Source organism: Taudactylus pleione, unplaced genomic scaffold, assembly GCF_031769625.1.
Source record: "Taudactylus pleione unplaced genomic scaffold, aTauple2 ptg000066l, whole genome shotgun sequence".
Classification (NCBI taxonomy): Eukaryota; Metazoa; Chordata; class Amphibia; order Anura; family Myobatrachidae; genus Taudactylus; species Taudactylus pleione.
This window is the reverse complement of record NW_028284468.1, coordinates 2,707,512-2,733,065: the sequence shown is the minus strand read 5'-3', so window position 1 is coordinate 2,733,065 and position 25,554 is coordinate 2,707,512. Positions and strand designations below refer to the sequence as shown.

General features: G+C 45.1%; 1 protein-coding gene across 1 annotated transcript in view; it reads left to right on the top strand.

Annotated features, from left to right (window-relative positions):
- Window positions 1-3,924: 3,924 nt before the first annotated feature.
- The window catches only part of PER2 (period circadian regulator 2), a 43,375-nt gene continuing 21,745 nt past the window's right edge, over window positions 3,925-25,554 (top strand). The window contains exons 1-8 of the mRNA XM_088466467.1: window positions 3,925-4,004; window positions 10,105-10,244; window positions 11,065-11,679; window positions 15,215-15,307; window positions 15,520-15,674; window positions 17,454-17,575; window positions 19,963-20,164; window positions 22,930-22,974. Coding sequence (XP_088322593.1) covers window positions 11,147-11,679; window positions 15,215-15,307; window positions 15,520-15,674; window positions 17,454-17,575; window positions 19,963-20,164; window positions 22,930-22,974 — 1,150 coding nt within the window. The 5' untranslated portion in view covers window positions 3,925-4,004; window positions 10,105-10,244; window positions 11,065-11,146. The remainder of the gene's footprint in view (window positions 4,005-10,104; window positions 10,245-11,064; window positions 11,680-15,214; window positions 15,308-15,519; window positions 15,675-17,453; window positions 17,576-19,962; window positions 20,165-22,929; window positions 22,975-25,554) is intronic.

Sequence of the window (25,554 nt, the reverse complement as noted above, 5' to 3'; positions counted from 1 at the left end):
GTAGGACAGCCATGACTACCACCAGATTTGTGAAAACTCTTGCCTGGTAGACAGTTTGAAGGGAAGGGCCCCAAACTGAAAATGTTGAGACTGTACAGCTAACCACATTGACAGCTGGATGATGAGCTGCCAGGCCTGCTTACCTTTTAGCTAACCTCCACAGGAGGTCTGAGCTGGCACCCAGCAGTGCCCAGAGGGCAAACAGAAGGTGCAAGGGATCTGTGAAGAAATAAACTTTTCCCCCCAGTAGCCCAAGATATACATTTGTCCAGCTCATATCCAAACCAAACCTCCCCGTAAAGGGGAGGGACACAAAAGTCCTTTTAGATTCTGTATTGACTTACTGAATCATCAGAGTACCCAGCAAATTGCAATGGCTGTAGGAAATCCATGACATGTGTTGATGGTAGTTTCCCTCAGGTAGATCGAAGCCTCACATATGTGCTCAAATAGAGTCAGCAATTCCGACCTGGAACTACTGGGCTTGAGGCCTTCCTCCTGGTGATCAGCTCACCACTGAACCACCTTGTTAATACAGGTTGAGACCAGAATAGGACGAGCAAAGACTCTGCAGCTGTGAAGACAGACTTCACTGTGACTTCTATTTTCCTTTCAGTGCTATCCCTGAGGGCAGATACATTGGGAATAGGAATTGTGCTAATCTTGGATAAGGAAGCAATGGGGGTATTTACCTTAGGAGACGGAGTAGATTCTTATATTACCCTATCCACACTAGAGAGTGGGTAAAAAGATTATAACTTACAAGTAACCTGGAATTTTCAGTAAGAGCAAACCCATGCCTCATACAAAAGATCTCCAACTGAGAAGGAAAATAAACAATTTGTTTCTTTTTCCTTTTAAACAGTGATGTGTCTGGAACCTCAGACTCCACATTGTTCTGAATGCGAAATACTTGTCTGGCTGCTTACACTAACACTCCACTCCCTGCCTACTCCCAGAGACCTTCTCAGCAAGGGTTAATAGCTTTGCATCAGGCTCAACTCAACTCTCAGCCTCCCCTAGGGAAGAGAGGTCCTAAATGGAACCCTCCCGGGACTGAAGGCCACTGGCTGGACACTGACACTCCTGGGTGTGGAGGCAGAATTCAATATCCTTACCATGGAGGAACAGACCTTGTGCCCAAACTGGATTATCAGTTGATGCTGGAAAGGGGATCCAGAGCCCCTTATTCTTGAGACTTAGAGGGGTAGGGTTGCTCCTCATTACTCCCAAGATTCAGATGAAATAAGGGGATTCCTGCTGAGCTCCCTGGTAGCAACAAGTTGCCTTGGGTGTTCATATCCCCATAACCACCAGCCCTGCCCCCAACCACCAACAATAGGGACTGTGCCCAAACTACTCCAGCAAACCTTTGGTGCTGGCATATGAAGTCTTTTGAACCTGTCAAAGCTGGATGACGGCAACAAGCTGGAGAGGTGATTCGCCAGAACAGAGATTTCTTGCAAGCCCCGTCCCAGCGGCTTCATTTTAGTACATTCACAAGATATTAGTGAATATTGCATTGCGACCAGCAACAAATTTTTCATAACACAAATGCAATCATATGCCAATTGCAGCATCTTCTCCAATAGGTGCTGAGTGATACCTGTTGAAATAGTAGTAAAAAAACCCCCACATGAAACGAGCGCCCGCTCTGAATCAGGGCGTGTTTTTTTTTTTTGCGAACCGGCTTTTTGGACGCTCGCATAGCTGTGGGTTACCACCCACAGCTTATGTTTGCGACGAGACCCTTGTGGTAGGGTCTCGGTGACTGCAAGCTCTGGAATGATTTTGGCTCTATAACTAGTGATGTCAGTGGGGCCGGACCCAGACGGTAGGCGTTCCCATGGGAACGCCTCCGTCTGGGCAACCACACCCCCGGCACGCCCACCAATGGGGGCGTGCTATCAATCACCATCGACAGCACGCCCCCTTTGGTGCGAGACCCATACCGACGGCTACCCCGTCGTTATTCGGGTCTCGCGCATGCGCACGACGGAGGCGCCTCCGTCGTGCGCATGCGCATTTGGGCAACATCGACCCGCTTGCGAGCGTACAGCGCTCGCGAGCGGGTCTGAATGAGACCCACAAGCCTGCGAATGGCAGACTCATGGAGAGCCACAGCTCCATTAGGGCCATGCAAAAATCTGTCTGGGAAGGTAGTCAGTCAGGGTATAGGGGGGGGGGGGGGGGGGCTAATTAAATTGTCCATCCTCCTCACACCACTTTCTAGTATTATAATGTCCCTCATGGATAAAAGAGAAATTAGCTTAATTAGGACTTAACATAAAAAGTTATTCCGGCAATGCCAACACACAGCACAAAAACGCATAAGCTATTCTGTTCACTAATTTGCAAACAAGCTCTGCTTATTAAGGGGCCTATTTATCACTCAATATTTGCGGCTTATCTCCCGAAATCACTTATCTTCGAGGGATACCCGCAAATATAAAGTATCACCTAATGTCTTTCCAGTAGCAGCTGCAGCCCCCATAGGCTTCTATGCTGTCAGTTACTAAGATTCAGAATGCAAAGCGGCTGTAGCCCATGGGTTATATTCCGTAAAAATGACATAAATGGACAGCAGACCGCACATGTGCAGTAGCTCTGCGGGGTCCCTAATATAGAAATGAATGACTGCATTAGCGATCACTTCACTTCTTATACATCACAGAGACGAGCTCCTTTCCTTAGCCCCTGTCCCTGCATGTGGTTTTTGATACTTTCCAGCAGATGGGTTTAAAGAATCAGCCTCTCAGTATTGGTATTCTATTATTGCTGTGATGTTTGTGGTACTGTAATTCTGCCCGGATTGCCATTGCCAAATAGGTTTGTCATTATTATGCGGCCCATAAACGGTGCGATAAAGTAGCCGATCCGATGGGTTGGTACGATATCTCACTGTGTATGGGCCTGATTTCGCAGAAAGCGCGCTCCTGTGGAGTTGTACATCGCATCGCCTGATCGCACTGCAAAACCATGCAATCAGGGGATGCGTCCCTTATATTGATTTGTGGATGAGGGAGGGGGGAGCCGGCATATCGGGCGGCCGGCCACCTGATCGCACCATGTGTGCAGACCGATATGGCGGACGTCGGATCCCCCGTCGCCTCATCGCACCGTGTATGGTTCGGCCTTATAAAGATGCATCTGCTAATTTAAAATATTGGAATTTAAAGACTGGTAAGCCAGGATGAGCAGTATCGATTGCCCGATTTTCGACACGTCGGAAGAAATCATGTATTTTTTAAGTAGGATACGATCCGATGCGCGCTCCTGCAGCTCCTAAAACGTATCGTATGAGCAGATGTGCAGCCCATATGATACGTCGTGGAGGCAGGGGTGTCAAAGTTGTGGCCATCCAGCTGCTGTGGGACTACATATCCCAGCATGCCCTGTCACAGTTTCAGCATGCTCTGCTGGGATATGTAGTTCCACTGCAGCTGGATGACCAGAGTACGGTAGAAGGGGAATATTATGTGTTACTGACACTGAGTATTCCCTATGACACCCATCAGCGGCTGAAGACAGCTCAGCATTCAGGAATAGAGGTGCTACATAAGTCAGTCACTTGTCAATGCAACTATTCAGCATATATTAGCGACGAGCTGCCTCTCATGGGTTTCCACGTGAAGCTTATGCAATGAGCAAGGCCCCGCCTACGGTCAATGAGCAGCTTTCTCATTCTGACTGACGTACGACCTCTCCTATCAGCAGAAGCAAAGGGAAAGAGATTGTCAAAGGGAGTGGTGTTAGGCCTGTTGTTCATCCTCCTTTCTAATAGGAGGCGGGACTATGTGGTGAGCATCCAATGGAAGACGAGAAAGGGCGGAACTCGGGGTTAGCACGTTTCGTTTGTGTAAAGCAGAGGGGCGGATGATGGATCAGTGGTGTGCTGGGTACTACTGGTAGAGTAGGGGAGTAGAGAGGGCAGGGGAGAACGTGTGTGTATCTGGGTCACTGATATTGGACAATAAATAACTGGAAGCCGTTCAGCAATAACTGTAAGTACATACCTGCTGTTTGGGGCAGACTGTGCATTGCCTAGTATTATTCCCCTAGTGGTATGTTATTATTGTAGTCCTAGTGACTTGTATTCTCTACCTCAGCAAGTGGTACTGTCATTTCCCACCTGGGAACCCTCTGGCAGCCCATTAGCATTACTTATATATACCCTACCCCATACATTTGCAAAGCAATACATATGTAATGAATATAATATCGAAATCAAATGTTTGGACGCTGCTATATAATATATAAGAGCAATAAATGTTATATAATTTATTTTAAATGCCACAAGAATAGAATGACTTGTAAATATATATTTCTCACACATTACAAGGTATGTCAAATATAAAATGGACAATATAACTAGGGTACTTGTGTACTTTACGGACTAATTGCAGAAAGAACCCAATGAATGTTTTAAATGGTACTTGTGTACTTTTACATACACATGTACCGAAAGTTGTCCCCACCTGAAGAAGACAGTTGTCCCCTCGCGGGCTCGCTACGCTTGCCACAATGTTATATTCCCCTTCTATGCCCACTTGGATGTTAGGGAATGACACTGGGAATGATACTGGACACTGGCTAATGACGTCAGGGTCTTCTCCGTGAAGGGGGTTTAGACATTACCATGATTGATGATAATAATAATGAGCGTAGGACACTTGGGTTCTGTTTGCAATGAGTCCGTAAAGTACACAAGTACCATAACTAGTCCATACCTGCTTTCCTATAGAGTGATAGACTTTCATTTTGTTCTCCGGGTCCTACTGTAAAACAGCTTGATGGCCGGCACTTTAGTTGGGTTTCTGCTCGCACCCTCAGGAGAGTGCGAGTAGAAATCGTTTAGTCGGCTAACAGCGTGGTGAATTGAACAGCTCCGGGAACTCCCTCCCAGGGCTATTCAGCATCATGTTTGTAGCTGATTAACAAAGTACTGTCAGTAGGTGTGTGGCCTTACATATGAAGTCACTATAAGTTGTAACTGTTGCACTTTTTCGGTCTACATGTGCACTACACGTTACTTCTCAACTGGTATGTAATAGATTGACAACCATAAGCGATTGCGTTGAGGGATAGGGTTAACAAGTCTGCTGCTCCTTTATAGGTTGTTGGTGGATGACCTATTTCTGTGTCAAGGCAGACGCTTCCAGCTGTACATTTGTGTAATGCTGTGTCTGTGCATCTGTATGAGCAAAACAAGAGGAAGAAATAGAACAGGAAATATTGAGCATAACGATGGACCAGTATGAATTACTGGAAGATTCTTTTTGTCCATGACCTGCGTGGTCCCCACTTAGCTGTACAGGAAGAAAAGTTCTATATACTGTACCATTTTGTGTGAATGAGATAGTGGGCTGCATTTTAAAAGTTTTATGCAAATCCTATAAATGCCACAGGCAAACATTACTACACAGACATGACACTTATGTACAGGAACATCATTTATTTGTACCTCCTAACAATCCATCTAACACTAGCTAAGTAGATGGATGTATTTCAGACTGGTGTTACTAAAACTTTCAAATAATAAAAAGCATTATTTCTTACTGGGCTGTCATCCATCAGTACCAGTGATATTGCAGTATATTAAAGGATATAGTAGGGCGGAATATTTTTACAGCAGGGGTGGGCAATTATTTCAGCTGGGGGGCCACTTAGTAGGTTTTGAAAAACTGTCATGGGCTGTGAGTGGTGGGCTGGACCTGTAGGACTAGAGTGTCTCATTCCCCTCAAAGTCAACGTTTCAGAGCTAGTTACTCTTTCTTCAGGTAAATTGCACTGAAACGTTGATTTTAAAGCAGTGTCAGTTGTGTATACGAGGATGGTTCAATAGGTAAGGTGATAACCGCTCTCACGTGTGTAATGTTCTCTATTACATTCTAATTACCCACCAGGCCAGAGCAGGTACTGTAGACCACTGCTTTCCCTCACGGCCATTAGACTGCACCTCATACCAGTCATACTGTCCCAACATCAGTTGTAAGATGGCGGGGCTGGCGGAAACATGGTCAAACATTGATGGGCGTAGTGTGATTAGACTTCTGCATCTAAAGGGCATCTCAGCAGCTGAAATTCATTGCCAACTTTGTCGAGGTGTACAGTGATAATGTAAAGTCACAGAAACCGGTTTGGTGCATTGCATTTGATAACAGCAGGGCAGACGTTCAAGATGAGCAGCGATCCAGCCAATCACATTCACCACAGATGCCTATTTGTGCTGTACTAACGGTCTGATTCAGGAGGCGCATTCAAGCTAGCGAAATTGCTGACGAACGATTAAAAATGGGTGCATCATGTGACACCATGGCAACATGGAAACACACATCATCCTCACATTCAAAGAAATGCAAAACTACTCCATCAGCAAAGGAGGTCATGGCGACAGTGTTTTAGGACCACAAGGGCGTTGTTGATTTCCTCACCAAGGCAGATACTGTGAATGCTGTCCGCTATTGTGACACATTAAGGCGGTTGCGTAGGGCAATCAGAAAACGACCTGGGTTGCTGCCAACAAGCGTTGTATTGCTGCACTATAACACCAGGCCACACTCCGCCAATCGCATGCGTGAGTTGTTATGGTGCTACCATTGGGAGGTACTGGACCATTGACCCTACAGCCTTCACGTGGCACAGAGTGGTTTCCATCTCTTTAGACCATTGAAGAAGCACCTTTGGTGAAGGCGATTCGCAACCGAGGGTGAAGTTCAGTAAGCCATCATGTTCTGGTGCTTGACACTGATTTCTTCTTTGCAGGGATAGATGCCTTGGTATATTGTTGGAACAAATGCTTAGACAAGTATGGGGACTATGTGGAAACATTGGGCGTGATTCTGAGATTTGCTCTAATGCAATCACAACTGCATTCTTTCATTAATCGCAGCTGCTAAAATGTGCTAATGCCATCCAAAGCACAGCTGAGTATAGGGACGCCCACTGCTGTCTTCTCATATCTGTCCGACAATATGCAACAGCATAAACATCTGTAACATCGATGCACAGCGGGCAGTCACGCAATATGTAAGTCAAGTCTGACCAGACGCAAACACTGCAGCTCTCATGCTCTGAAGGAGATTGCAATGACTACTTTATGCACGCCCATGAAACGGCGTTTACACTGTCAGACATGTCTGCGTTTTTTTTAACCACCTCCCCAAACACTGATTGTCTGTCACTCACATTGCGATTGAATCCTCTGTATGAGCTTATTCGCAATGCAATCGCTGAGTGTGTACAGTGCGGCTTTCGCACAATGGCAATCACTTGATCTGTGTAAATATCGGCATTGCGTACATATCTGGATCAGGGCAATAATCTGTAACGAGGCCATACTATTGATTATACATACTGTATATGTTTTCTAGTCACTAAGGAGCTTTATCTATAACACAGGCAATGTGTGCTGACTTTGGCCCTGATTCAGACCCACTCGCAAGCGGCTGTCCGCTCGCAAGTGGGTCGATGGTCTGCACTGAGCATGCGCACGACGGAGGGAGCTCCGTCGTGCACATGCGCCAGACGCGACGAGCGAAGGAAAGTCCTTCGCTCGTTGTGTCTGATCAAAGGGGGCGTGCTGTCGATGTTGATTGACAGCACGCCCCCTTTGGTGGGCGTGCCAGGGGCGTGCCTCCCTGACGGGGGCGTTCCCAAGGGAACGCCTCCCGTCAGAAGCCGGCCCACTGACATCACTAGTGATGTCAGTGGGAGTGATTTTGGCTCTGATAGAGCCAAAATCACTCCGGGCCTTGCGGTTGAAAACCTCAACCGCAGGCTCCGGCTCGCAGTTTCGATGGTCGCGATGGTCACGACCATCGCGGCCATCAAACTGCACGCTCGTATAGGCTGTGGGTGGTGTCCCACAGCTATACGAGCGTCCAGGAGGACGCTCCATTTTTATGGAGGGCGGCCCTCATTCAGAGCGTGCGCTCTGCTCAGAGCGTACGGCTCTGAATGAGGGCCTTTGCCACTGTTCCATATTGTTTTTGTGTGATATTTGAAGGTTTATTGCATTATGAAGCACAAATCATGGTAAATGGTCCATTCTGATAACAAAAATATTGAATATCACCATGAAAAATCCTGAGGTTTTTAGTCAGAGACAGCAATGAAACCCTCCTAAGGGTGCAAGCAGAAATCCGACTAAAGTGCCGGCCGCGATAGTCTTTTTCAGCTTAATGCGGCACTAACAGCAATGCAGCCAGCACTTCAGTCTGAAAATGCCGCTTAGTGCTCTAAGCACCCGGCTTAAGGCGTGCTGTCTGGCATCTCCCGATTAAGTGCTGGGCGTGAGTGGGACAATTGAATAGCTCCGGGAACTCCTTCTTGACGCTAGTCACATTGCGTTCCATTTAATTGCCCCATAGTGTTTATAGATTAAATATAAGAAGTGGAGTTGGTCTTTAAGTTGTTATGGTAGTGCCTCTGGTACTAAAGGGGGGATATGTTGTATTAGGGCACTAAAGCTCTGCCTGCTGCACCTTCTATCGAGGCAAACCAGGAAGCAAAATGCTGAGATGTATTAACATCTGGCTGCTGCACTGGGGGAGAGGACTTCCCCCTCCGGTGATCTCTGCGAGCCCTTTGGTGGGTCAGTCTTGTTTTGCCTCCTGCCAGCCACAACGTTACATGCAATAGTTGTTGCAAAGATGACGAGATTTCATGTGCTGATGGCCGCCGCTGTTCCCAGGAGTCGGGCACCGCTGGACAGCACACATACCTGCACGTAATCCAGCAAATATGTAAGAAAAGATAAGCTAGCTAATTGTTATTTTAATAAGAGCTGTGTGACTGCCTTTGCCGTACAACTGTCTGGCGACAGCGATATTGTTACATGTATGCAGAGACTCTAGAGAAAATCACTAATGCTGGGCATACACTATACAATTATCGGGCTGATACGATATTGGCGGATCGCCCCTATATTGTACTGTGTGTGTGTGGCCAACCAATGCTAAAATATCGATCCGTCGGGCATACCGGATCGTTCAGCATGCCCGTCTGATGTGATATTTTGTAAGTTTAAATGTCGGCAGCATCGGGCAGTGTATGTCTGTCTGTCGGTCAGCCGCGTATTTCCCCTGTTCTGGGAAATACGCTGTGAGATCTCGGTGTATGCCTGTGATATCTACAGGGTGACAGGCTGCCAGATACAATGTTTGTCGCTCTGGCAGTGTATGTCCAGCATAACTGCTTTCATACATGTTGAAGATCGATGTAAGTGTCCAATTGCGCTGGATCTAGTACATTTGACACTTATCTACTGATAATTCATCTTCCCCTATGTGTTTCTATACATTCCTAACAGTCAGCCACTACAGCATTTGATCATTTGTCCTTAAAAGCACCAGTTTAGTACTACTGTATGTGGTGAAGTGTGTTCCCCTTTAAGACCCTGTAGTCAGTTTCTGATTGACTTGAAAGATAATCCTGTTCTTCCTTTTACAAATATCTTAATATGTTATATATGTTAAATGTTATTTCAATTATGTAGCTTGTGGGCTGTCATTATAATTTCCTCATTACCAATATTTAATTTTCAGTCCTGTATCCTAAGAGATTCGTCTTCTCCATCTCTGAGATACCTGACAAACATTCCTGGACAGTAATAGTAATATCCATAACAGACTGTGTGCACATTTACATGATAGTTTTTTTTTTTTGTGTCCCTGGCATATAGTTTTATTTATGGCCACAAATAGTCTCTTATGTAAGGGCATACATTTGGATTGGCACTAAAATGTTAATATGGAAATCATTGTACAGGTTTTATGTAGGGTACACTGACATTCCAGAACACACATTGGCCTCTCTAACCAATTCTGCTGCAAACAAATGGTTAATGGGAATTCCAAGCTGCTGAGAATTTGGCTTGACTGGTCCCTGCAGGGAGAGAGAATTTTGTGTGATTAGAAGGGATCTGGCATTTGTGTGGTTCAGTCACATGGGTGCATAGCCTAGATAGGAGAGGGGTTTATATAACGTGTCTATGTGGGAGGGGGTGAGGCTATCTCTATGTTCACTCTGATAGAGATGAGGGCCGGCAGGATTCTGATGTAGGTTGCTTGCAACAGCTTATACAACATCTTTAATGTTCAGGGTCATTTTGAGCCACAAGGTTGGAGAAATGATGATCTGTATTTAATGTTTTCTGGAATTGGATGGAGCGGCAGGAGCTGACTTTTACTGCAAGCACTGAGGGTATTCGTCAAGTTCAAGGCTTCAGTGTGCACATTAATGTAAGTTTCTTTAGCTTTCTGATATCGCATGTCAAAAGCTGCAACAGATCAATGGAAACCAATGATAATATTGATGTTGAAAAGGATAATGCAGGAATCCAGTATGGTTATGTGACATTGTTTTATGTCATTTTAGGTGCTTTTTGAAATATGCTGATATAGCATATAGTGATAGTTTCTAAACATTGTGATATGCTTGCAGAATAGGGGAAAGTGGGTGAGAAGTATTCTGTAAAGTAATGCTACATCTGTTTGAACAGTGCCTGTGAGACCTTGGGTGGGTTTTTCATTGGGTGGGGGTCATGGTACATAGTCCAGCAGTCTAAAGTTGACTTTTCGTATAGTCTGGGGAGGTGAAATGCTTTGCAGTTGTAATGTTCTATATACTATGTGGTCTTGGCATTGCCGTTCAGGTGACATGTCAGTTATCTTTGTTTCCCGAAATTTCCAACTTGTTGGACCCAACGAGACATCACGAGGTCCTTCGTAATGAGGACGGCTTATTCTTTGTCTTAATAGTAAACGATAGGGTGCAAAGCTAAAGATTTCAGCTACACCACTCAAAGCATTTTCTCCCAATCTGCATATGTTATCACTACAGTGTATGTCATGGCATACGCTACTACATTTATGGCATAGTAAGGGAATAGAGGTCAGGGACAATGTTCAAAGAGGGCAGCCTATATCCTTAGTCTACAAAAAACAAACCAACATTCCCTGGGTGGGCGACTTGTGTTTTCTATTGGTTACATCCTTTTGATTATTCTATGCATGGTAGCATTATTTTTTCCTTAATGAACACATTCTCTATTTTATCCAGGTACATTGTATAAGCCTGATGATGACTTCCATTTAATGCGAGGGCCAATAAGCGCAAAGACAGACAACAAGGAGGTGATACCATGTCTCATGGAACACTAAGAGATTTACCGTCCAATGTACAGCTCCAGTCTTCAGAATTCCCACCAAGACCGCACCATGTCTCTACAGCGATATTCAATGCCAGCCCTCATTTTAAACAGGGAACCAATTACAGCCATGTACCACATTCACAAAATGTAATCGCTGGCTTGCAGGGCTCTAGTAGCATCATGCAACCTCTCTCAGTAGCGACACTAAGTGTATTGTCAACCAACCCAAGAGATCATAAGACAGAAGAACGCCTTGCTGCCTGTGGGACTTCTGCCACAGATAAGAGTTGTGGTTCATTTCACATTGGTGACACAATACCACAGAAACACTATGCCACATTCAAGAATCTTCTCACACATGTGACTCCAATGCCCCACCAGACAGAAGCCATGCAGAGTCCTCATCAGACAGGAGAACTTGGAGATCCTACTGCCCATCTACAAGAGGACATGGAAACATGCAATGACTCTAGCAGCAATGAGCTTAATGAGTCAGATGAAAGTGGAAAGGACCCTGCAACAAGGTAAAACCAGATTTAATTGGCAATTTAAATTTGGTGGCTACAGTGCCGAAATCTCACCGCTACCTGGAAGTCACAGGTTATTATTTGGGCCTATCTCATAAGTTTGTTTAAACTTTAACAGACACGTCCTATCTAAATTCCAGAAATATGGATTTGGTCCCCTTTATTTTTTTAAATTTATTTTTATAGTAATTACTTTCTTAAAGATCGATAAGGATATTTCTTATAGCTGTTTAGATTGTGATTTTACCAAGGCTATTTACATCCCAATAAACATTCGCCTTTAGGACCTTTTTAAATATTTTTTTGTGTCTATTGTCAGCATCTGTTTGGTGTCCACAAACGAGCATTCGCTAAATCAGTGACATAAGCCTGCAAAGTGCAACTATATTAAATGATTTAATAATAACCTGGGGGCTATATAAATGAGAACTGTAAATTTACATAGAAGACACTTGGCAACTATAGCTTTTGTATGTGGCTTTCAGATCTTAGCTTCAGGCACCAGCTGCTATAAGCCTAGAACTTTAGAGGATTATATGCACCATAGGGAAAAAGGGCAATAATGAGACCGGCTTTAGCACACAAGCAGTGTGACACTCCTCTTGGATAACACTGAAGGCTACTTTTTAGGACTACTGTCTATGGCATACCGAGCTGAGCATGAGAACTGAGGGTGACTTGGTAAATATCTGGCCTCTTTGTTAGAAGCAATAACACACAGTCCTTCTCTTTAGCAGGTGACCCATTCAGCCCAAATCTTACACAATAATCTTAGATTGGGTTTGCTACTAAAGCTGAGTACACATTGGCAGATATATTGATCGGCCAATAGATAGGGAACACTGTCGTTCACAGAGATATCGCTATCGAGTCAGCCGACGGCAGATATGTTTGTCCATCGTGCTGTGTGTGTGTGTGTGTGTATGTGTATATATATATATGTATATGTGTGTTATAAAAAAAATAGTGTTTCCATATCCTCAACTCCCTCAAAAGTGAGCAAAGCCTATACAGCGTCTATGGCTTGCCTATCTGGACACTTAATACTGTCTGAGTTTAGAATCTATGGGGAAGGGGCTTATTGCAGTGAGGTCCAGATGCCTCTTTAAGTTATACTATTCATCCTATTAATGTTGTAGGTTAATAATGTACTGTCTGTGGTACAGGTAAATGTGCTTATGTAGTAGACCTGCTCTGACCTCCTTCCACTGGCCAGGACCCAGGAGTCTTGGATCAGAGATCCTCTCTGTGCAACTCTCAGCTCAGGAGCTTAAACATCGCTGCTAATCCAGATTTAAAATGCGTGACATGAAGTCATGTATGTAAAGCGTGTTTGTAATTTCCCTACTCCTGAAGGTGTTTGCAGAATTAAAGGGGTTTGTGAAAAAAAAAAAGTTCATGTATTGCATGTCTTCCAGCTCACATTACATGGATATGATTTGTTTCTAAGTGCCTAGTATAATCACTAGTGTTTAATTCTATTCCGCAACCGTTCTCTGTAAGGCTGTTGTACTTGGGTTACAGCAAACTCTGTGCTCCTGTAATTATTTAGCTGCTTCAAATGAAAAGGAAATGATACATAGTCTGTCAGAAGTGCACAGAAAAGTGTAGCTTATACAATATTGATGTTCACTACCTACACTTGTGAAATCACACTCATCTCTGCGCTTCTCATAGGCACAATATCACTTTGACTAATGGACCACTAGCCTTATTATACAGATCAGTTTACATAGAAGTGTTATGGTATGATTTAAGCTATCATTCCTACCCGGATGATATGTCGACATGATAAACTGTTGACAAAACGTCCCTGGTGGTCTAGTGGTGTCTTACCTTCTCCTGGCGGAAGCTCCTGTGCCTTATTCTAGGTCCCGGGGTTCATTTAAGGAGCAGGTCCAGTGCAGGTGTCTGAGAAGCAGCATTCTTCACCAACCGTAGAACCTAGCCCTAACCTCCACCCGCACCCTAACTATTGGACCATAACCGTCGGCATGCTGATAAATGTAGACATTTCGCATGGTGACATTTCAGATGTCGACGTCCTGAGGATGTTGACGTAGTGCCTAGAACCAGATGGTCACTGTGAAGGAGGAGATAGTGTGAATCATTATGGCTGAGTCGTACCTGGCGAAGTGATCGCGACATCGCAAAGAGGGAGGCGGGGCTTTGATGGAATGATTAGCCAACAGTCTTAAGACTTCCCTGATCCGATGCTGCATCCGGAGACCTAGTCATTGAATCACCTGCATGACCATCGGACATCTGACTATCCTCAGGTTACTTGGTATGTGCGGGAAAATCACGCTGCTGTGACCAGTGAAGCCACGTCCATGGACGTACCCACTGGCTTGGACACGCCACGAAAATGGGTCTCGCGTCCCCGTTTTCTGGAAACCTCTGTGTCGCTGACCCCAAACACCAGCAGCATTTCAATCATGCTGCGGCGTTTGGGCACTCCGAGCCCCAGATCTGCACATACTCAGTGCGGCTTCTGCGCATCTGCATATGTAAAAACATTGGAGATGTGCGTAAACATCGGATTTACATACATCTGAGTTAGGCCCTGTGTTCTTACACACTGCACACGTCCGGTTGGTAATTATTGTGAAGGATATTGAAGGCAGCCTCTTCACCCAACCAGATAAATGCTGATAAGCGAGCACTCTGTTGTGCAGGAAGTATAGAGGCACTGTCGCACATCTCGCTCTCTGCCAGTATGTTCAGGCTTACCAGACATCCCTTTAATTCTGGACACATTTCTATGACACAGGCTCTGTGGCTGATTAAAACCAGGTGAAATGGAGACGAAGTCAGCCAGCTACAGGGCCTGTGTAATTCATGTGTGTCCTAAATTAAAGGGAAGGTCTGGCAAGCCTAAGTATACAGAATCTATAACGTCTCTTCATTTTGAATGATGCTAGTGTCTGTTTTATATAAAGGAACTAGGCGTTGGGGTTAGTGACCTTGATAAAATGTTCACATTGCTCTGTTGGTCATAGTGTGGTTCCCTGTCTCATGTTCCATAGCCAAAATCACTTTAATAGACTGTTCCCTATTTAATCGTGTTTACATATTTAACACCATACACATTGTTAAATGTAGATTTATATTTAGGGAGTGTAGGTGGGTATTTGTTTAGAGGGAGGGGGGTTGTGTGATGGAAGCTAGGTTAAAAAAGAAACAAAATGTACTTACCTCTCCGGTTTACACTGCATCCTATATAGAATGCTGGGACATGTTGCAGGTGAGTTTGGTTCTTGCTTGGTACCATGACATGACGACAATCAGCCAGGACCATCTTACTCAGACGAGCAGTAGCCAGGATGCTGCAGACGGACCTTAGCTGGACACTGTCCATTAATATAACAATGATGTTTCTTCTCTTCTGTATGAATAGTATAAAACTCCCCACGATCCTTAAACAAGAGTGAAATTGCAGTGCTGTGTGTTTGCATGGGATTCATATGTTCATACAACCATGTCAGTACATTTCTGAATTACAGTTTATTTTGCTCTTTTCCACTTACAGCTCCTCTGATAGCCAGCAACCTCCTTGCAGCTCCAATGCTTTTTCTTTAATGCTGGCGGACTCTGAACAGAATCCCTCAACCAGTGGGTATAGGTAAGGCACCTATGAACTGTCTCTCAGTATAGTTTCCTCCTTTGCTTGCTTCCCTGTGTCTGATGCTCATCGTGTCGTGTTTGTGCAAGTCTATTGGTGTATCTGGTCTTGTTTACAGGCTGATGTGTAATCTGTACGTGAACAGTCAAAAAACCTACTAAGACTTGTTGTTCTGGCGCATTAGTGTCAGCTCTTGTGTGTTGTCTTTGCAGCAGTGAGCAGCCGGCAAAAGCCAAAACGCAAAAGGAACTGCTGAAAATTCTCAAGGAAATACGCTCCTGTCTCCCAGCTGAGAAGCGCTCTCGGGGGAAGTCCAGCACCGCTGCCTTTCTGCGCTATGCCTTACAGTGCGTCCAGCAGGTGAAAGGTAATGCAGCTCACAGTAACCTCTTGGTGTGCGTCTTGTCTCACTCTATGGACCTACCTACACTTTAATTCTTTGCTATGCCACAGCACATGCTCACACTAGGGGTGACTATCGACCATTGATGGCTAGCAACTATCGATGGTTTGCCATCAATGGTAGAGGTCTGATGGTTCTCTGCCATCGATGGTATGCCACAATGGGCCTGATTCAGAGGTGCTCGCGACTGCATCTATTTCCGCAGCAGCATCCGAGTCTTTATGGAGATGTTGCGACTGATTCTCCGTCTACTAAGACTCCCACTGGCAGCAGAGCTAATCCATTGCAGTCCCAACATCAAAGATTGCACCAGCTATTTTGCCGTTTGTACATGGCCTCCTGTGTCGGTGCAAATCAGTCATTTGATTCAGTCCCTGACCACAACATGCCCGCGTCTGGCCAGCCACCCCACTGTTACCTCCCTGGAATGCCCACTGAAAGTAAATCTCTCTGCGTGTAATTTCAATCTGCATTTCAGAGTGGTAATCATCGGGACTCATGCGCAGACTGATAACATCGGTCGCTTGCATGAGACATCGCCACAACATGAACCAGGCCCAACGTTGTTTTTCTTTCCCCTTAATGGTTCCTTTCATTGAGGGAAACCTTTGATGGCCATTACTACTCAATCTATATTTTTCAACGGAAATTCAAAAATTATTATATTTTCTTAAGCCCTGTTCTTGATGTGTTTAGCCGTAAGCCAAAAACGCTTTTCCGGCATTCCCAGTCTAACCATAACTTCGTTCTTGTTCAGACTTCACTCACAACCAAGCTGTTGACAGAAAAGTATGTCACTACAGTATGTCACTTTGTCTGACACAGAATGATGTAACTAGGAACAGCATTTACCTTCATTGATCTGTGATCAACTAGATTTGTCACCTACATGTTCCTTTTATACATGGCACCGTCTGGTTAGTTAATCTCTTTTCTCTAATAGGGCAAACATTGTCCAGGCATTATTACATTGTCTGTGCACAATAAGGGATTCTCTAAAAACGTGACATTCTAAAAACCTAACACCACATTTACCTACCGTTTAGCTTCACAACGTCTTAATCACATGCAAATAGCTGATGATGGTTCAGGATTCAGATTGTTCCATAGTAACTCCATTTTTATTACAATCTCTTAAAATCTGCACTAAAAATGCATTAAACTGTCTCTTTGTATTTACTTTTTGGCCAGAAGTCAACATTTATTAATAAAATAACAGGTAAACCATTTCATGACTACAGATGTGTCCTCCTATACCTAGCCTCAATACACCATGCGGTGCGAGACGTCTTGCGCAATTGAGCCGCCAGATCCCGCGCAACTTTAGTTTGTTGCAAACAGATGCAACAAACCTCTTCACAAAACGGCGCAGATTAATTTGATATGTGACACTTGTATATCTGTGTGCAACTGAGTCTGAATACAAAGCACGACGGAACTTGGTGTGGAAAAAAGACGTGGTCGCTGCATCTTAGCACTTCGTATACAGATTCAGTCGCAGACCGATATATACAATTGCCGCATATCTAGTTAATCCATGAAGTCTCGTGAAGTGGTTTGTTGCATCTGTTTTGCGGTAAAGACTCTCTTTTTCAGGCAAAAAAGATGCTTGGCACAAGCCGAGTCACACGGGAATTAGCGCACCGAGAAAAGTTGTTTGAAAAAGAGCTAGTTTAAAGACCAGTTGTGCAGTGCTTCTCAGTATTGTTTGGAATACACATTTTTTTTATTTGTTTTCTGTAGCAAATGAGCAATATTGTCATCTGCTGATTGTTAATGACAAGCATCCGTGCAGCCAGGATCTTCCGTGCTACGCCGTGCAGGAGATAGCGACCATCACCTCTGAGTTCACAAAGAACAATATGGTGAGAATACAGAGGAAGATGCCCCTCCGGGCTAACACTTCATATGTGCAACGTCTGCCTAATGAGTAGTGATGTCTTGTGCTGTGTAGCGGGTTACGCAGACCCAAGCTTCTGGAGCCTAACTCTGTGGTGTAGTCTGCAGGTCGCTAAGGCTGCACGTATGTTCTGCATACCATGTGCATGCTACAAGATCTGTATGACACTCATTTGTCATCATTCTCTTTATCTATGACCGAAGACATTTGTGCTTCTGTGTATACTTTATGGCAAAAAGCAGCCCGATAGTGATGGTAATAAATAACGTGAGTATAGGCAGTTGTGATAATTCTTTTGAGACTAGATGTGCAAAGACCACAAGCATATATACTCATGGCAAAGTATTTTATCTAAATTGCACCATAGTTTTAAAAGACTTGAGGTGATGACCGATTATTATTAATACGTGGAAATATACCATGATGCAACGGTTTCTTTTACTTCTTGATAAGGAGACTGACAATGGTTAAAGTTACATTGACCTCTTGCACAGAGAGGCATTAAGTTAATCTCTTTTTGTGACCGCTTATCCTTATTGGATAAGGCCTGTTTAGTAAAACTGAAGACCACACAATGCTTTAGTAACTTCAGTCATATAAATAACATTATAGAAACACCTGCAAAGCTGCTGATCTGTTCATTTACTTCCTTATAATACAAGGCCTAGTCAGATCTCCACACTGCTGTAACCTGCGACCACACATAAGGGGAGACATATCAAACCTTCAAAGAGATATAGTGGAGAAGTTACCCATAGCAACCAATCGGCTTCTAGCTGTCCCTTAACTAGCACAGTGTATAAAATGACAGAAGCAGGGATGGCCATCGGTGGAGTGTCCAGCAATGATTACCATCGATGGTCTATCGGTGGCTACCATCCATAGCACACAAACCATCAGCGGTTTGAACACATCGATGGCCACCACTGTGGGGGGGAGAATGGCGGGCCAGTCAAAATACAAGGCCAGGGCTTAGTGGTGCCAGGGGGCAGGGCTAAGGCTCCGTCCCATCCGGGGAAAAAAAAACAATCGGCTCCCGCTCAGAGCCAATGGCTAGCCATCGATGGTAAAAAAAAATTATTCAACATTGCCCATAAACAATCGATTTCGAATCATTGATGGTCGATGCCATCCCTTGACAGAAGCTACTATGGGCAACTTCTCCACTTTTTTCTCTCTCAAAGGTTTGACACATCTCCCCCCCCATAAACCCCTAAATAAAGGGAAATATGTGGAGTAGTCTTTAATGTATTGCTTACTCCTTCCATCATATAATGCTCTGAGAGCAGACACTTTGTGATGTGTGCTAAGAAAGCTGTTGTGTGTTCTTAAATTGGCCTCACACTGTCACAGCTATGGCAATCCTATTGGTCAGAATGGGAAAGCCGATAGGCTGACAGGGATATCATACCAGTGGGGGGAATGTATGAAGCCTTTGAGAGAGATAAAGTACCAGCCAATCCACTTCTAACTATCATGTTACATGCTGTGTATGTAAAATTCCAGCAGGAGCTGATCGGCTGGTATCTCTCTCAACTTTAACTCTCTCCAAGCTTTGATAAATCTCCCCCTGTGTGTGAAATAATTGGTTGATCGGGAAGTATAAAATGTCCCTTTACATTTCAGACTGGTCATTCAGCCAGGTCTGGGAGAACTACTGAAGGAATGTTGTTATTACTTAGCATTTATTTATAGGGTGCAATATGTGGTCCGCAGCGCCGTACAGAGGGAACGTGACTTGTGTGGCTAGAATAAAACTGCATTTATTAAACAAGCAGCCATGAGTTCTTTGATTCGTGTTAGTTTCTTGGCAGTGATGTGTATATTGAGACCAGTCTTATAGGTCAAAGCTTTGCATGATCGTCCCATTTAAGATACTATATGGTACAAGTATTGTTTACTTCTAAAAAGCAATGAATGATTTAGCAACGTCAATACTGCAGGCTACTCCCCTATATGATCAGACCATATTTTCGCCTCAATTTTCTTTTTCCCCAAAACAGGTGAATATTGTAATATATATTCCTCCAGCCCTCCAGAACTTATTCATTCAGCAGCACATTGGGATCACTCTGAACAGCATGTGCTGACTGAATAGGCAGTAACAAAGGTTTTATGTATCCCCCCTGTACCTGATGGCCGAGCTGGTGGCAGATGTAGCTTTATGTTTGGTTAGAGAGAGAGTGAGCCTCTGGCTGTTTGCTGTGGGCCAGTTAAGCTGATAGTTGTGTTTGCAATGAGTACTGCTGTACAGTGGAATTGAATCAGCATGATGAGCATCTACAGTTAGTTTGCTTTGATTTGTCTGTTCTGTTGAACAGTAAATAATTCTCTGTATTGCTTTACACACAGGATGTATTTGCCGTGACCGTTTCCTTAGTTACTGGACGGATCCTCTACATTTCGGAGCAGGCGTCGGTAGTGTTGCGCTGTAGTGCAGACCTGTTTTCCCAGCTTCGGTTTGTGGAGCTCTTGGCCCCGCAAGATGTTAGTGTGTTCTACAGCTCGACTACTCCATACAGACTGCCGTCATGGAACATCTGCAGTGGAACTGGTAAGGAACCATACATATTTAACAGGAACCTATCTAAATTAACATTGTAACAAGAAAAAAGGGTTTTGCCCCCCAGCACACTGTAGCAAAATTAAAAATACTTACATCCTACATGATAATAGAGATTCAGAGGTATTAGTTACATACATTTGCAAATATATGAATAGGCGCCAGGCCAATCGTCAAGGGTCTTCTATACTGGCCAGTATAGAGGAGCCTTGACGATTGACGCAGAGCCTTACAAAGTACAAAAACACAATCGGTATAAACTGATAACACAGGAAAGAAAGTGACATACAATACAGAGCATTGCAGGACATGGACATTGTTTATAAACATCGCTGCATCAGACGTCATAAAACTCAAATAAGCAGCAGGGTGGCAGAACCCAAAGGTTGGGTGCTGTAGTAGGCCGTGGGGTGGATATGGTGGTAGAAACTGGGGAAGGAAAAGCACATGAGGGAAGAGGGCCCTGCTCATGAGAGCTTACAGGTTAAAGGAGGGGGCAGACATACAGGGGTGACACATAGTGGATGGACAGTGAGCAAGGAGCATGTAGCAGCAGGTTAGGATGAGAGCTGGAAGGCTTTGATGAAGTGGGTCTTGAGAGCCCATTTAAAATTGTGTAGAGGTGGAGTCTTATGGGAAGAGGGAGCGAATTCCAGAGGTGGGGAGCAAGTAATCGGATTCCGGTTGCTGTAACGGGAGGTGACTGGAAGATAGAGGTGAAGAGTGTAGTAATGGGGAGGTCTCCTTAGCAAAGAAGGAAACCTGCAGATGGGTGGGTAAGGAGGTTGTTTAATGTGACACAAATGAAGGGGAGTGGAGATGACCCATAGAAACAGAAGGAAATTGGGCTTAGTGGTGGGGTAGCAAGGCCATGGAGGAAGGGAGGTGATTGAGAATGGAGGAACAGGAAAGGTGGGGGAGAGAAGCAGTAGAGTGAAAGGGAGACAGAGGAGAGAGGGGGAACAGCAAGTGGAGGAGACTAGAGGGTGAGGATAGGGGTGGAAACGGGAGGTAAAGGATTATGTAGACACTGAATAAGGGGGTGGTTGAAGTACAGTTGGTCATGGTGTGGATGAGGGATTAGGGGGATAACTGGAGTGGAGACTGTGACAAATATACAGTGTAGCTAAATGTACCAAAATACAGGTAATAGAGCAGTGCTGCTAAATATAAGAGCACAGCTAGAACAGTTTCATGTAAAGAGAAGTGTTTGAGAAGTGGTGGGTGCAGAAGTTACTAATTTAAACCGCATACAGAAAGTGGATAGATGTGAAACAATAAAGACCGTGCAGGCAGGATTTTCAATATTAAAGCAGAATTGCATTGTACAGAAATGTGTTTTGAATAACAAAATCAATCAATAAGAGTAACAAGCAGAGTGGGAATTCCTTTCTAACCTTCTGTAGGTGTGAGGCACACCGCCCTAAAGCCATATGGTATACCACAAAGCCCCATAAATTACACTTTCATTGTAAAAGCTGCATTTCCTAGATATGCCTATCAATAAGACGCCCCACTTTACACCAACCCGTCACCCTTGCTCTGCGTTAAAGGGGTTTTCCACTTTATGTAAAATTTGAGTCTTTACTTCCCTCCTGCCGTGTTGAGTCTCACAGGAATAGTCCTTGGCCTCTGAATCTGACCACTCTTGGGATTTTGAGATGTTGCTAAGAGGATGATGGTTATATACCTGACCAGCAAATTTTGTTTTTGTTATGTTTTTTGGTCAGAGGCTTTTATTAGGCATATACTGTTATATTTTAGTCATGGTGCTTCAAATTGGAGAAATAAAACCCTTATCCAGAAAACCTTAAGTAGTCTGGATAAGGGATTCCATATTGAGCCTGGTTCAGAGGTGTACGCTATTGCCACTGCAATTAGTTCAGGTCTGCTAACATCGAATGATCTGTGGCTGATGCTGTGTCTTTGTGCGCAGAAGTTTGGATGTGCAAAGACGCCGGCGGATGTCACACTATATATCCCAGCGGCTGCGCCATTTGCATATTTTCGCACAGCAGCTGCATACGGGATCGCAGCTGCTTTGTGAAAATATACAAATGCCGCAGCCGATGGGATATAGATGATGCTCACTGGCGTCTCTTCACATCCAAACTTCTGCGCACAAAGACGCAGCATCAGCCACAGTTCATTCGATGTTAGCAGCCCTGAGTAACTCCATGGTCGCGCAGAACGGATGCAGGAACGAAGATGCCGGAGCCATATTTCTTACGTACTGGATCGCAAACGCAGAGTGTGACACGCCCCGAAACGGTAATGTCACGCCTGCATTTTTAGTGCACACTTCCCGTTGCCTCCCCCAAATGCTCCCTGAATGACAATCTCATTGCGAATAGTCGCTGCGAGCATCTACGGTAATGTACATCGCTGCATGCACAATGCAACTCTGACACATGCACAGACGGACGATAATCGCTGAACTGCGAAAACATTGGCCTAGCGCACAACTCTGAATCAGGCCCTGTGTGGGAATCTCTATGCTGTTAGTTGACCAGCCCAATGCTTATTGCGGCAGGTTGAATGATCGAGTGTTTGTGACTGCTCTGCACATCTTGCCGGGGGGGGGGGGGGAACTTTTGGTTCATGTAAACAGGACACAAGCAGCGTGCTCTGGTTATTCTCCTTGGATGGATATTGAAGGTCCAGTGAGCAGGCTGACTGATCGTTATGACATGGTTGGGCAGTAGAGGCATACTGTTGCAGCAATGTTATGTAACTGCTCTTCTTCATGTTCTCAGATGCTGGAAATCTAGAGGGCCTGGAAGAAAAATCATTTTACTGTCGTATCAGGGGAGTGCAGAATATCCTTTGTTACGTAAGCCTCTCGTAATTGTGGTAGAATGTTGCTCATTAGAGCTGTCCTTATTTTTGTTGCTATGTCTGTAGTTGCAGGACACCACCAGGATGTCTATGTAATGTAATTGGCTGCGTATTGTCATACTGTTTCCTGTGAATGGATGATGCCGTTATGAGCAATCTCAATTCTTTATCTCCTCTGCAGGAAATGGGTTACAGTGCAAATCTTTTGTCAGATCTGTGCTTTGTATGGTAGTGATTTTCCTGCACTGCGTGGGGTACAATAATCCATTGCTAGCTAATACACACCCAGTGGATACACGGCAGGGTATTAATCTTGTGTCAAACTAAATTGGAGAGGACATCTCTGGCCTCACCACCTACCCATTCTAGGGCATCACAAGTCTCAATGAGCGAGAATGATGATTACATTGTCCGTTTTTATATGTTTTCTAATGATCAGCAGAGACTAATGGGGGAATGTATCAAACTTTTTAAAGAGTGGACAAGCGGAGAGGTTGGCTGTAGCAACCAATCAGTTTCTATCTATCATTTTATAGAATGTACTTTATAATTGCTAGGTTGTAGCTGATTGGTTGCTAGGGGCCACTTGCCCACTTCTCCACTCTTTTTACAAGGTTTGATACTTTTCTCCCTAAACTGGGTACATACTAAACAATGTGCGTACCCAGCGACGGCAGATGCAATGGCACAATATATATCGGGGGGTCCGAACACACTGCAAAATCTGGTGTATGACCGTCCAATATATTTCTCCTCTGCCGCATTGTGTCGGCCCCTGGATCTTCTGATTTGCTACGCATGCACAGCAGTTCAGAAGATACGTTGAACGACACACAGGAGCGCACAATAGTGTGTGCACACAGCATGATGTGGGCGATTTGTTCCGATTCACCTCAAAATGACAAATCGTTCAATATATCGTCTAGTGCAGTGGTGACGAACCTTGGCACCAACTGCTGTGGGACTACCTACCTCAGCATGCCCTGCCACATTTTTAGCATTCTCTAATGGCAAAACTCTGGCAGTGCATGCTGGGATATTATGTACTCCCACAGCAGTTGGAGTGCCAAGGTTCGCCATCACTGGTCTAGTGTGTAAAGGGATGTATGGCCTGTTGGAGACTGTTGTCAAAAAACACATTCTCTCATAGGGGGAAATGTATCAAACCTTGGGAGAGAGAAATTGTTAAATGCATGGCTCTGCTTCGCCTATTATTGAGTTGAAGCTGGGCCAGTTACCGACTGCATGTATGAATAAATCATTGTCGAAGAGGGAGAGTGTTAACTCACCTCTCCGGCAAATACCATTCTCTATACTTCGGCATCTGACCAGCGCTTGCAAGGAGTCTGCGCATGTATCAGTCAGAAATTCTCAGCGGCACCACCGACTGAGTTTGAGTCCTTACTTCCCTCCTGCTGTGTTGAGTCTCACATGAATAGTTCTTGGCCTCTGAATCTGGCCACTCATAGTTCTTGGGATTTCTACTTCAGGGTCCATAGGGGGTCCACAGGGTAGACCTTGGGGGGTATAGCTGGTTCTGGATCCACGGGCACCACGCAGTTAAAGCTTTTGCTGCTCCCAGGATGCACTGGGTCCATCCTCCTCTATACCCCGCCCCCGAGCCACAGGCACCTCAGTTTTAGTTGGTGCCCGGCCGGAGTCGGGTCACCCTTAGCACAGGGGGGCTGCTTAGCAGCCCCTAAGCTTATTTTTAGAGTTTTTTTTATTTTTAATTGACTCTTCAGAGCGGCAGCATCAGATTGTCCATTGGACGTCCAAGCTGCTGCTCCTACACCCTGCTGGCGCCGCGACGCCAGTACAGATCTGGGGATTGCGGCGGGACCCCAGAGTCTGTACTAGCCGGGCTCTGGGGACTCCATCGACTGCTGTCGGGGATCAGGTAAGCCGCGGGTCACCGCTTGCGGTGACCCGCGTGTATATGCAGTCGCATGCCTGGATCCCGGACTGGGTTCTGCTCATGACAGATGCCAGTCTCCGGGGTTGGGGGGCAGTGACAGGTCCACTTTCCCTTCAGGGCTGATGGACTGCGGAAGAAGCGGTTCTCCCCATCAACATTCTGGAACTTTGGGCCGTGTAGAGGGCCGTCCAGTTGTCCAGTCATACTCTTCAAGGAAGGGCCGTGCAAGTTCAATACGACAACACCACCACTGTGGCATACATCAACCATCAAGGGGGGACTCGCAGTCGAGCAGCGATGTCAGAGGTGTCAAGCATCCTGGCTTGGACGGAGTGTCACCTTCCAGCCATCTCGGCAGTCTTCATTCCAGGAGTCCTCAATTGAGAGGTGGACTTCCTCAGCCGTCACGACGTGCATCCCAGGGAATGGTCGCTTCACCCAGAGGTATTTCATCTACTCGTGGACAGGTGGGAACTGCCGGAGATGGACCTCATGGCCTCACGTCACAATCACAAGCTACCTTTGTATGGGTCCAGGACAAGAGACACCGGCCAAGCCTGGTGGACGCACTGTCAGTGAAATGGACATTTCAGCTGGCGTATCTATTCCCTCCGATATCCCTGCT